Raw genomic sequence first — 13,745 nt, 5'->3', positions numbered from 1 at the left:
GTTAGGTTTCTCACCGTCATCCACCTGGCTGATGCACGGCAGCCATTTTGTGCTGAACCGCTAACCACTCAACAGCTGTCAATGATGTAGCTGGTTCTTGTCCCTAACTGAATGAAACCGAGGTCACATCTGGCTCAAAATGATGGGTGTTACACTTTGATGGTGGATGATGTGAGTTCCCCATACAGTATAGCAATTGAGATCTAATGAAAAGTGCTACATAAATGTAATTCATTTTAAATAAAGAGAATATACATAAAAAAATGTAACTTGTATAACGATTTTCAACGAATCTCCATGTGCATAAAAAGTAAAACAACCACCAACAAAAAATGTAATGATGGAGATGGAAAGTGTCAGTTGGGATGAAGTTTAGTCCGTTTGGGCTGGAAACAGTGTAGGTTCAGTGGAGGGTGTGTGTGTAAAACCAGATGAAAATTATGGGAACCATCACAGATACAACCATTGTCATTAGCCTCATTGTAATCCCCATAGATTTAACCCCTCCATCTCTGTCTCCTGATAGGGTATCGCCGGTACGGACGTGGCTAAGGAAGCGTCAGATATCATTCTGACTGACGATAACTTCACTAGCATCGTCAAGGCTGTCATGTGGGGCCGCAATGTCTATGACAGCATCTCCAAGTTCCTCCAGTTCCAGCTCACTGTCAACGTGGTGGCCGTCATCGTGGCCTTCACTGGCGCATGCATCACACAGGTAACACACGCACCAAAGTTAACATGGGGATGCTTTAATTTTCTCCCACTCCAATCTTTCTCTATCTCTCTACCGTCCTGTTTCTATCTATTTTATATTTCTATAATTTAGCAGACACTATTATCCAGATTTACAGGAGCAATTAGGGTTAAGTGCGTTGCTTAAGCGTACATCACGCTTACCCCCCACCCCCCCATCTCTCCAGGACTCTCCTCTGAAAGCGGTGCAGATGTTATGGGTTAACCTGATCATGGACACCCTGGCTTCCCTGGCCCTAGCAACCGAGCCCCCCACTGAGTCCCTGTTGCTGAGGAAGCCATACGGCCGCAACAAGCCCCTAATCTCCCGCACCATGATGAAGAACATCCTGGGTCATGCCGTCTACCAGCTCACAATCATCTTCACCCTGCTGTTCGCTGGTGAGACCATCACACACTGGAACACACAGAGTTAGACCGAACTGGAACACACAGAGTTAAGACTGCACTGGAACAAACAGAGTTAGACCGAACTGGAACAAACAGAGTTAGACCGAACTGGAACACACAGAGTTAGACCGAACTGGAACACACAGAGTTAGACCAAACTGGAACAAACAGAGTTAGACCGAACTGGAACACACAGAGTTAGACCGAACTGGAACACACAGAGTTAGACCGAACTGGAACACACAGAGTTAGACCGAACTGGAACACACAGAGTTAGACCGAACTGGAACACACAGAGTTAGACCGAACTGGAACAAACAGAGTTAGACCGAACTGGAACACACAGAGTTAGACCGAACTGGAACAAACAGAGTTAGACCGAACTGGAACAAACAGAGTTAGACCGAACTGGAACACACAGAGTTAGACCGAACTGGAACAAACAGAGTTAGACCGAACTGGAACACACAGAGTTAGACCGAACTGGAACACACAGAGTTAGACCAAACTGGAACAAACAGAGTTAGACCGAACTGGAACACACAGAGTTAGACCGAACTGGAACACACAGAGTTAGACCGAACTGGAACACACAGAGTTAGACCGAACTGGAACACACAGAGTTAGACCGAACTGGAACACACAGAGTTAGACCGAACTGGAACACACAGAGTTAGACCGAACTGGAACAAACAGAGTTAGACCGAACTGGAACACACAGAGTTAGACCGAACTGGAACAAACAGAGTTAGACCGAACTGGAACAAACAGAGTTAGACCGAACTGGAACACACAGAGTTAGACCGAACTGGAACAAACAGAGTTAGACCGAACTGGAACACACAGAGTTAGACCGAACTGGAACACACAGAGTTAGACCGAACTGGAACACACAGAGTTAGACCGAACTGGAACACACAGAGTTAGACCGAACTGGAACACACAGAGTTAAGACTGCACTGGAACAAACAGAGTTAGACCGAACTGGAACACACAGAGTTAGACCGAACTGGAACACACAGAGTTAGACCGAACTGGAACAAACAGAGTTAGACCGAACTGGAACAAACAGAGTTAGACCGAACTGGAGCAAACAGAGTTAGACCGAACTGGAACACACAGAGTTAGACCGAACTGGAACACACAGAGTTAGACCGAACTGGAACAAACAGAGTTAGACCGAACTGGAACACACAGAGTTAGACCGAACTGGAACACACAGAGTTAGACCGAACTGGAACACACAGAGTTAGACCGAACTGGAACAAACAGAGTTAGACCGAACTGGAACACACAGAGTTAGACCGAACTGGAACACACAGAGTTAGACCGAACTGGAACACACAGAGTTAGACCGAACTGGAACAAACAGAGTTAGACCGAACTGGAACACACAGAGTTAGACCGAACTGGAACACACAGAGTTAGACCGAACTGGAACACACAGAGTTAGACCGAACTGGAACAAACAGAGTTAGACCGAACTGGAACACACAGAGTTAGACCGAACTGGAACACACAGAGTTAGACCGAACTGGAACACACAGAGTTAGACCGAACTGGAACACACAGAGTTAGACCGAACTGGAACACACAGAGTTAGACCGAACTGGAACACACAGAGTTAGACCGAACTGGAACAAACAGAGTTAGACCGAACTGGAACAAACAGAGTTAGACCGAACTGGAACACACAGAGTTAGACCGAACTGGAACAAACAGAGTTAGACCGAACTGGAACACACAGAGTTAGACCGAACTGGAACACACAGAGTTAGACCGAACTGGAACACACAGAGTTAGACCGAACTGGAACACACAGAGTTAGACCGAACTGGAACACACAGAGTTAGACCGAACTGGAACACACAGAGTTAGACCGAACTGGAACACACAGAGTTAGACCGAACTGGAACACACAGAGTTAGACCGAACTGGAACACACAGAGTTAGACCGAACTGGAACACACAGAGTTAGACCGAACTGGAACACACAGAGTTAGACCGAACTGGAGCACACAGAGTTAGACCGAACTGGAGCACACAGAGTTAATACTGCACTGGAACACATGGGATTAGACCACACTGGACCCCATGTGTTCCAGTGTGGTCTAACCCCATATGTTCCAGTGTGGTCTAACCCCATGTGTTCCAGTGTGGTCTTAACCCCGTGTGTTCCAGTGTGGTCTTAACCCCGGTGTGTTCCAGTGTGGTCTAACCCCATGTGTTCCAGTGTGGTCTAACCCCATGTGTTCTAGTGTGGTCTAACCCCATGTGTTCCAGTGTGATCTAACCCCACGTGTTCCAGTGTGGTATAAGGTTATCCCCATGTGTTCCAGTGCGGTCTAACCTCATGTGTTCCAGTGTGGTCTAATCCCATGTGTTCCAGTGTGGTCTTAATCCCATGTGTTCCAGTGTGGTCTAATCCCATGTGTTCAAGTGTGGTCTAACCCCATGTGTTCCAATGTGGTCTTAACCCCATGTGTTCCAGTGCGGTCTAACCCCATGTGTTCCAGTGTGGTCTAATCCCATGTGTTCCAGTGTGGTCTAATCCCATGTGTCCCAGTGTGGTTTTAGACCACACTAAAATTAAAATGTCAGAGTAGCCCTTTATTTTGGACAGACTTCTCCCCATTTTAGCTACTGTTGTATCAACATGTTTTGACCATGACCTCAACTTTCTCAATGTTCACATTGTTTATTACACAATTTAGTTGAGGTTTAGGGTTTAGTGAATAATTTGTCCCAAATACAATGCTTTTAGTTTTTGAAATATGTAGGACTAACTTATTCATGGCCACCCATTCTGAAACTAACTGCAGCTCTTTTTAAGTGTTGCAGTGATTTCACTGGGTGCAGTAGCTGATGTGCGTAGTGTTGAGTCATCCACATACATAGACACACTGGCTTTACTCAAGGCCAATGGCATGTCACTAGTAAAGATTGAAAAAAGTAATGAGCCTAGACAGCTGCCCTGGGGAATTCCTGATCCTACCTGGATAATGTTTGCAAGGCTTCCGTTAAAGAACACCCTGTGTTGTGTTTGACAGGTAACTCTTTATCCACAATATAGCAAAAATAATTCAAGTAGTTGGTAATATCGGTGGGTTTTGTGATGAATGAGCCATCTGGTTCAATGAATGATGGAGCTGAGTTTGCCTTTTTGCTCAATTTATTTTAAGGTGCTCCAAAGCTTTTTCCTGTCATTCTTTATGTAATGTATCTTTGTTTCATAGTATAGTTTCTAATAATTTTTATTCAGTGTAGTCACATCATTTCTCAATTTGTCGGTTGTGCAGCCAGACTTATTTGCCATTCCTTTTGCTTCATCCCTCTCAACCATACAGTTGTTCAATTCCTCATCAATCCACTGGGATTTAACCGTTTTTACAGTAATTTTCTTAATGGGTGCATGCTTATTAGTAACTGAAAAAAGCAATTTAATTAATGTGTCAAGTGCAGCATCTGGTTGCTCCTCATTACACATCTCAGACCAATACATAGTCTTTACATCAACAACATAGGAATCACTACAAAACGTATTGTATGATCTCTTATACACTATATTAGGCCCAGCCTTTGGGATGTTGGTTTTCCTGGATATGGCTACATTCTGTATATTGTGATCACAACAATTGCAGACAGTAATATCAAAGTCTCTGCAATAGTGTGTGGTTTCACATACTGCCATGCACCGTGGGAATGATTCAAGTGCAACAGTCAAGTGTGGCCTTTTCCCATGATCTAAGGGAGCTCTCTGGTCGAATTTGATCTTTTAGATTTGGTAAACTTTCATTTAGATTTTTAAGGTTAACCACATTACAATGATTTTGAGATACAAAATCTATTATTAGAATTTTTTACAAATTTTGGAAATTCTCTTGTGTCTCTATTTTCATATCAGGCAACCCCTAGTTTGGGAACCGCTGCCTTATGCTTATGAGCACATGTAACAATATGATAGCGTGGTATAAGACTATTTATAGCATAGGTGGAGCGAGTGGGTTCCTTATGGGAGATAACAGAGCTATCAGTGGAAATTAAATTAACAGGCACAGAATTACTATTTATAATAACCCTATCAACATGGGAATGTGTCGCGGCATTATATCGCTGCGATTTAATGAGAGTAAATACCTTTGAGGGGCTTGATTTGATCAGTCAATGCTTCAGCGCTGCCTTGTCGTGTTTGGACAGGATCCAGGCACACGAATGATTGGGGTGGATCCATCCTCCTTATAAAGCAACCTCTGCTTCCAGAAGGTATCAAAGTTTTCTACAGAAGTTTGACCTATGGCGCTGCAGTAGTCACTTAGCCAGTTGTGAAGTGCTAGTAGCCTGCTAAAACGTTCACTACCATGACCCAGCGAAGGCACAAGGACAGAAATTATAGGATTTTTTTTGTTGTCCAGCAGAGTCTCAATCAGTTCTTCAATGTCCTGTTCCAGCCGTTCCGATCGTACATACATATGCAGCGCGTGAGTTTCAAGTTTGGGGAAGATCATTTTCACCATAAAAATGCACCTTTTATAATAAAAGCATTACATGCATAATCACATTTGCGGTAACTTTTGATAATGGTGTTTTCCCGCTAATGGAACATTCGTGCTTATACCCTACTGCCATGTGCGCATTGCTGTGCTTATAATGTGAAGAAATAGCCTAATAGTTGATCAACAATTTAAGCTAAATGTTCTGACCTATTGCGTCAGCCACATTGTGTAAAAAAGTTTTTTTGATGCTAGTGGTTGTTTTAATTTGGGATCTATTGCATCCCACAACTGTCCCAGACTATGTCTGGAATATTTATTTATCGTACAGAATATAATAGGTCGACTTTTGTACTATGGGGGATAGTAGATTGACATAGAGTAATGTTTTTGCTGTTCGTTAGGCCTACTCATCTTGTTGGCTGACGAAAAGTAAATGTAGACAGTTCTTCCAATATCTTCAATATGCACATTTTGGAATTGGATAAGGACGTGCGAAGTTGTGTCTTCACTTGTAGCCTCTGAGAAAGATCCAATCACGTGATGGAGACCCATATGACTGAGAGGTGCTTAGGAGTGCGCAGCACTCAGGGAGAATGGCACAACACAGCACTCCAGGCCAAGGGCACAACGGCCACTGGCAGCAAAAGGAATGGATTTAGAGTGCATTACGACCACAAAGGGGATGCCGCCGTGAAATTCGAGGCATTATCAAATGTTTGTGAAATTGTGAATGAGAGACTAATAAAATGTGTACAGCCTGCGCAAAAGAAAAAGCTGAGCTATTTTCTTTATTATAAAATATTGCCACGGAATTCTAAGCAAATCTTGCCTGCTAAATGAACTAGTGTAACCCACATTTTCTAAATCTTAGCTAGCAGTCATCATGAATCAAGTCGACAATCTACTGGCAAAATATTTTCAATCCCTGTGTTCTCTTGTGTTGTGGCTTTGCTGGCATGCATCTAAAAAATGTTTGGGGAGTTTTTCCCACGAAATGGGGTGGTTCTGAGGAGTATTTCTGTATAATAAAGCCCTTTTGAGGGGAACAAACTCATTCTGGTTGGCTGGACCTGGCTCCCCCAATGGGTGGGCCTGGCTGCCAAGTGGGTGGGCCTATGCACCCTTGCCCAGTCACGTGCAATCCATAGATTAGAACCTAATTTATTTATTTCAATTGATGTATTTTCTTATATGAATTGTAACTCAGTAAAGTCTTTGAAATTGTTGCATGTTGCATTTATATTTTTGTTCAATATAGATAGCAATTCTTTAGCCCACAGATAGCTATGTGTAAGGTTTTTGTGATTCTGTATTCTGGCATATTTATTAGCTAAGTGGTGTTGGAGGGCCAGTAGGAGGCACCCTTTACCCCTGGTCTAAAAAATAACCCCAATGATCCAGGGCAGTGATTGGGGACATTTCCCTGTGTAGGGTGCCGTCTTTCGGATGTGATGTTAAACGGGGTCCTGACTCTCTGTGGTCACTAAATATCCCATGGCACTTATCATAAGAGTAGGGGTGTAAACCCTGGTGTTCTGGCTTAAAATTCCCAATTTGGCCCTCATTCTATCAGTCACCTAATCATCCCCAACTTACAATTGGCTAATTCATCCCCCTGTAACTATTCCCCAGGTTGTTGCTGTAAATGAGAATGTGTTCTCAGTCAACTTACCTGGTAAATTAAGGGTTATACAAATAATATATTTACAGTTAAAGTCGGAAGCTTACATACACCTTAGCCAAATACATTTAAACTCAGTTTTTCAAAATTCCTGACATTCAATCTTAGTAAAATGTGCCTGTCTTAGGTCAGTTAGGATCACCACTTTATTTTAAGAATTTGAAATGTCAGAATAATAGTAGAGACATTGATTTATTTCAGCTTTTATTTCTTTCATCACATTCCCAGTGGGCCAGAAGTTTACATACACTCAATTAGAATTTGGTAGCATTGGCTTTAAATTGTTTAACTTGGGTCAAACGTTTTGGGTAGCCTTCCACAAGCTTCCCACAATAAGTTGAGTGAATTATGGCCTATTCCTCCTGACAGAGCTGGTGTAACTGAGTCAGGTTTGTAGGCCTCCTTGCTTGTACATGCTTTTTCAGTTATTTTCTGTGAATAGGTGCTGACCTAACATAATGATATGTTGTGCTTTCGTCGTAAAGCCTTTTTGAAATTGGACACTGTGGTGGGATTAACAACAAGTTTATCTTTAAAATGGTGTAAAATACTTGTATGTCTGAGGAATTTTAATTATGAGATTTCTGTTGTTTTGAATTTGGCGCTCTGCACTTTCACTGGCTGTTGTCATATCGATCCCGTTAACAGGATCCTAGCCATAAGAAGTTTTAAAAAAGGGGAATTAAGATCACATATAACTGTTATCCTGTTTGCTCTTCCCCCTCTCCCAGGAGAGAACTTCTTTAACATCGACAGTGGGCGCAACGCGCCCCTCCACTCGCCGCCCTCGGAGCACTACACCATCGTGTTCAACGTGTTTGTCATGATGCAGCTGTTCAACGAGATCAATGCCAGGAAGATCCACGGCGAGAGGAACGTTTTTGAGGCCATCTACCTTAACCCCATCTTCTGTAGTGTGGTCCTGGGAACCTTCGTCCTGCAGGTACAAACACACATACCGTACATACTGTAGACACACACACACACAGACACACATAAACACACACTTCACACAAAGTCTTGTACAGCTACCCTTGTGGGGACACACAATTCAGTCCCATTTAAAATTCTATTTTCCCTAACCCCTAACCCTAAACTTAACCCTAACCCGTACTCTAACCCTAACCTTAACCCTAACCTTAACCCAAAAACATAACCTTAACCCTAAACCTAAGCTTAACCCTAAACCTAAACTTAACCCTAACTCCTAACCCTTAACATAATTCTAACCCTTACATTAATTCTAACCTCAACCCTAAACCCCCTAGAAATATAATTTGACCTCATGTGGACTAACAAAATGTCACAAGGATAGTTAATCATGTCCACACACACACACACACACACACACACACACACACACATATCAGCTGACTGCTTCTTCCCTAAATAGTTCTTGCATAGTTTGGAGCTGTGCTTTGGGTCATTGTCCTGTTGTAGGAGGAAATTGGCTCCAATTAAGCGCCGTCCACAGGGTATGGCAATGTGTTGCAAAATGGAGTGATAGCCTTCCTTCTTCCAGATCCCTTTTACCCTGTACAAATCTACCACCACCAAAGCACCCCCAGACCATCACATTGCCTCCACCATGCTTGACAGATGGCGTCAAGCACTTAGGGTTGCCAACTGCCAAATAAGGGACAAAAGGTGGCGTGCCAGTGCACGGTGCCATGGCGGTGTGGGTATGGTGTTGCGTGAATGAATGAATATACAGTGTATATTCTTATTCAATTGGAAAGACAAAAACAAATTATATTCCATTTAGTGTATAGCTTTACTAAATCTGTGTCATTATGTAAACTTATGTGAATAAACCTCAATAAATTATCAAAGGAATCACAATTTGGACCTTTACAGCAAAAAAAAATAAAAAATTCAAAATCAGGAAGAGGGGCATGAATCACTCACCAAGTCTGCTTTTTCCATGGATATTTTTTGCTGCTCTTGACTGATTCAAGCAGTCCTTTTGCATAGCCAGAGAAGTCCTTACATGACAGGTCACAGTTCACAGATATTTGAGTTAAATTTTTGATCAGCTCTGTGCTGCATCTGTTTCTTGAGTCTGACCATTTTAATGGTCGTCAGAGAGAAAATCCGCTCTACAAAGGCATTTGAGCCTGGCACACTGAGGACAAATGAGAGAATCCTGAACATGTTGATCAAGTTGGCTTTCCCTAGGTTTTGGAAAACTGCCACCCACTTCTCACTGGTGGATTTTGTGGTATCCAGTCTGGCTTTCTGTATTTCCTCCCGGCTAGCACAAAACTCTTCATAGAGTTGGTTCATACTGACTGTCTCTGTCATTTTGAGGGCAACTACCACCTGCTCCAGGTCAGTGAAGGAGAGCTCCTCATAGAAGCAGATCGGTTTTAGTTTCACCATTACATTTTCTGGTGAGAAATCAAACCACTTGTCAATGTATGTAATGACAGTGTCATAGAACTTCACAAAGTCTTGTTGCTGCTTGGACCTTTGTGCTGACAATTGTTTGTCCATCAGCTGCTTGGTCTGGTATCCAAAAAACCTGTCCTGTTTCTGCTGAAGCATCTTCATTTTGAACTTTTGGACTTCCTCCAAAGTTGGCATTGGCATTATCTGCTGCGTAGGCTGTGATGTGTCTAATGTCCAGTTCATGCTTTTCCAGACAGTTCATCAGATCTTGATGTATGCCATTTGAAGTTTCATCACTGTCTTTATAAAAGTCAAGTAACTTGCGCTGCACTCCATCAGACAGAGAGAAATATCTCACACTGGAGACATGTTTCTCTTTCCCTTGTTGGAGGCGTCACTGAGAAATACACGAGCTCACCTTCGGTCAGGGACAGATCATCCAAAATATCCCACACAGTCTTTGGTCCTAAAACATTCATTGTAATCATCTCAGATTTTGTTTTTTTTTCTTCTTCACAACATTTGAGTCATGAAACAAAGCACCATTGAGCTTAACAAGACAGTCGGTGCTGTTGTAGCTGAGTCCGTTTTTAACCGTATGGTACACATACAAGGCTTCACTTGCCGCGATTTTTGTCATTTTCCGCAGTAGACGTCACTAAGAATGTAGCGATGTGTGCACAACTGAGCAAGAGGACAAGTACGTTAGAGTGTCTAGTTTGAGAAACTGACGCCTCACTAGTCCTCAACTGGCAGCTTCATTAAATAGTACCCGCAAAACACCAGTCTCAACGTCAACAGTGAAGAGGCGACTCCGGGATGCTGACCTTCTAGGCAGAGTTGCAAAGAAAAAGCCATATCTCAGACTGGCCAATAAAAATAAAAGATTAAGATGGGCAAAAGAGCACAGACACTGGACAGAGGAAGATTGGAAAAAAGTGTTATGGATCACAAAGAAGAACATTCGTGAGACCGGATCTCAACCCTATTGAGCTGTTGTGGGAGCAGCTTGACAGTAATTGTACATAAGAAATGCCCATCAACCCAATCCAACTTGTGTGAGGTGCTTCAGGAAGCATGGGGTGAAATCTCTTCAGATCACCTCAACAAATTGACATCTAGAATGCCAAAGGTATGCAAGGCTGTAATTACTGCAAATGGAGGATTCTTTGACGATTGCAAAGTTTGAAGGACACAATTATTATTTAAATTAAAATAATTATTTATAACCTTGTCAAAACCTTGACTATTTTTCCTATTCATTTTGCAACTAATTTCATGTATGTTTTCATGGAAAACAAGGACATTTCTAAGTGACCTCAAACTTTTGAACGGTAGTGTATGTACACTGCTCAAAAAAATAAAGGGAACACTTAAACAACACAATGTAACTCCAAGTCAATCACACTTCTGTGAAATCAAACTGTCCACTTAGGAAGCAACACTGATTGACAATAAATTTCACATGCTGTTGTGCAAATGGAATAGACAAAAGGTGGAAATTATAGGCAATTAGCAAGACACCCCCAATAAAGGAATGGTTCTGCAGGTGGTGACCACAGACCACTTCTCAGTTCCTATGCTTCCTGGCTGATGTTTTGGTCACTTTTGAATGCTGGCGGTGCTTTCACTAGTGGTAGCATGAGACGGAGTCTACAACCCACACAAGTGGCTCAGGTAGTGCAGTTCATCCAGGATGGCACATCAATGCGAGCTGTGGCAAAAAGGTTTGCTGTGTCTGTCAGCGTAGTGTCCAGAGCATGGAGTCGCTACCAAGAGACAGGCCAGTACATCAGGAGACGTGGAGGAGGCCGTAGGAGGGACACAACCCAGCAGCAGGACCGCTACCTCCGCCTTTGTGCAACGAGGAGCACTGCCCGAGCCCTGCAAAATGACCTCCAGCAGGCCACAAATGTGCATGTGTCTGCTCAAATGGTCAGAAACAGACTCCATGAGGGTGGTTTGAGGGCCCGACATCCACAGGTGGGGGTTGTGCTTACAGCCCAACACTGTGCAGGACGTTTGGCATTTGCCAGAGAACACCAAGATTGGCAAATTTGCCACTGGCGCCCTGTGCCCTTCACAGATGAAAGCAGGTTCACACTGAGCACATGAGCACATGTGACAGACGTGACAGAGTCTGGAGACTCCGTGGAGAACGTTCTGCTGCCTGCAACATCCTCCAGCATGACCAGTTTGGCGGTGGGTCAATCATGGTGTGGGGTGGCATTTCTTTGTGGGGACGCACAGCCCTCCATGTGCTCGCCAGAGGTAGCCTGACTGCCATTAGGTACCGAGAAGAGATCCTTTGTGAGACCATGCTGACACATGCACATTTGTGGCCTGCTGGAGGTCATTTTGCAGGGCTCGGGCAGTGCTCCTCCTTTCACAAAGGCGGAGGTAGCGGTCCTGCTGCTGGGTTGTTGCCCTCCTACGGCCTCCTCCACGTCTCCTGATGTACTGGCCTGTCTCCTGGTAGCGCCTCCATTATCTGGACACTATGCTGACAGACACAGCAAACCTTTTTGCCACAGCTCGCATTGATGTGCCATCCTGGATGAACTGCACTACCTGAGCCACTTGTGTGGGTTGTAGGCTCCGTCTCATGCTACCACTAGAGTGAAAGCACCGCCAGCATTCAAAAGTGACCAAAACATCAGCCAGGAAGCATAGGAACTGAGAAGTGGTCTGTGGTCACCACCTGCAGAACCATTCCTTTATTGGGGGTGTCTTGCTAATTGCCTATAATTTCCACCTTTTGTCTATTACATTTGCACAACAGCATGTGACATTTATTGTCAATCAGTGTTGCCTCCTAAGTGGACAGTTTGATTTCACAGAAGTGTGATTGACTTGGTGTTACATTGTGTTGTTTAAGTGTTCCCTTTATTTTTTTGAGCAATGTATAACTCCCAGTCATTTATTGGGTGAAACACCATCGTTTCTGCATCACTGTACCTTCTTCAGGCTTTACTGTACCTTCTTCAGGCTTTACTGTACCTTCTTCAGGCTTTACTGTACCTTCTTCAGGCTTTACTGTACCTTCTTCAGGCTTTACTGTACCTTCTTCAGGCTTTACTGTACCTTCTTCAGGCTTTACTGTACCTTCTTCAGGCTTTACTGTACCTTCTTCAGGCTTTACTGTACCTTCTTCAGGCTTCACTGTACCTTCTTCAGGCTTCACTGTACCTTCTTCAGGCTTCACTGTACCTTCTTCAGGCTTCACTGTACCTTCTTCAGGCTTTACTGTACCTTCTTCAGGCTTCACTGTACCTTCTTCAGGCTTTACTGTACCTTCTTCAGGCTTTACTGTACCTTCTTCAGGCTTTACTGTACCTTCTTCAGGCTTTACTGTACCTTCTTCAGGCTTTACTGTACCTTCTTCAGGCTTTACTGTACCTTCTTCAGGCTTTACTGTACCTTCTTCAGGCTTTACTGTACCTTCTTCAGGCTTTACTGTACCTTCTTCAGGCTTTACTGTACCTTCTTCAGGCTTTACTGTACCTTCTTCAGGCTTCACTGTACCTTCTTCAGGCTTCACTGTACCTTCTTCAGGCTTTACTGTACCTTCTTCAGGCTTTACTGTACCTTCTTCAGGCTTTACTGTACCTTCTTCAGGCTTTACTGTACCTTCTTCAGGCTTCACTGTACCTTCTTCAGGCTTTACTGTACCTTCTTCAGGCTTTACTGTACCTTCTTCAGGCTTTACTGTACCTTCTTCAGGCTTTACTGTACCTTCTTCAGGCTTTACTGTACCTTCTTCAGAGTGTATTTATTTTTACAGCGTCTTTAGATCTTGCCTCTTTCTACATTTCTGAAGGATATTTTAGTCTCTGTCATATGAAACCGCTCGCATTTTCACTTTTGAGAAGGGTGTTTTCATTTGAATTGGTTTTTGGAATATTCTCGCTTATAGCCTACTGCTGTGTGCGCATTGCTGTGTTTATAATGTGAAGAAATTGCCTAATAGTTGATCAACATTTTAAGCTAAACGTTCTGATCTGTTGCATCAGCCGCATTGCTTTAAAACATGT

At 43.3% G+C, this 13,745-nt stretch overlaps 1 protein-coding gene across 1 annotated transcript in view; it reads left to right on the top strand.

The window, feature by feature from the left end:
* Positions 1 to 13,745, top strand: part of LOC129816011 (plasma membrane calcium-transporting ATPase 1-like) — a 188,618-nt gene that overhangs the window by 119,673 nt on the left and 55,200 nt on the right. Inside the window, exons 16-18 of the mRNA XM_055870207.1 lie at positions 527 to 718; positions 924 to 1,137; positions 8,052 to 8,263. Coding sequence (XP_055726182.1) covers positions 527 to 718; positions 924 to 1,137; positions 8,052 to 8,263 — 618 coding nt within the window. The remainder of the gene's footprint in view (positions 1 to 526; positions 719 to 923; positions 1,138 to 8,051; positions 8,264 to 13,745) is intronic.

The sequence above is a fragment of the Salvelinus fontinalis genome, chromosome 18 (assembly GCF_029448725.1).
Source record: "Salvelinus fontinalis isolate EN_2023a chromosome 18, ASM2944872v1, whole genome shotgun sequence".
Lineage (NCBI taxonomy): Eukaryota > Metazoa > Chordata > Actinopteri > Salmoniformes > Salmonidae > Salvelinus > Salvelinus fontinalis.
This window is presented reverse-complemented; position numbering and strand designations above follow the sequence as displayed.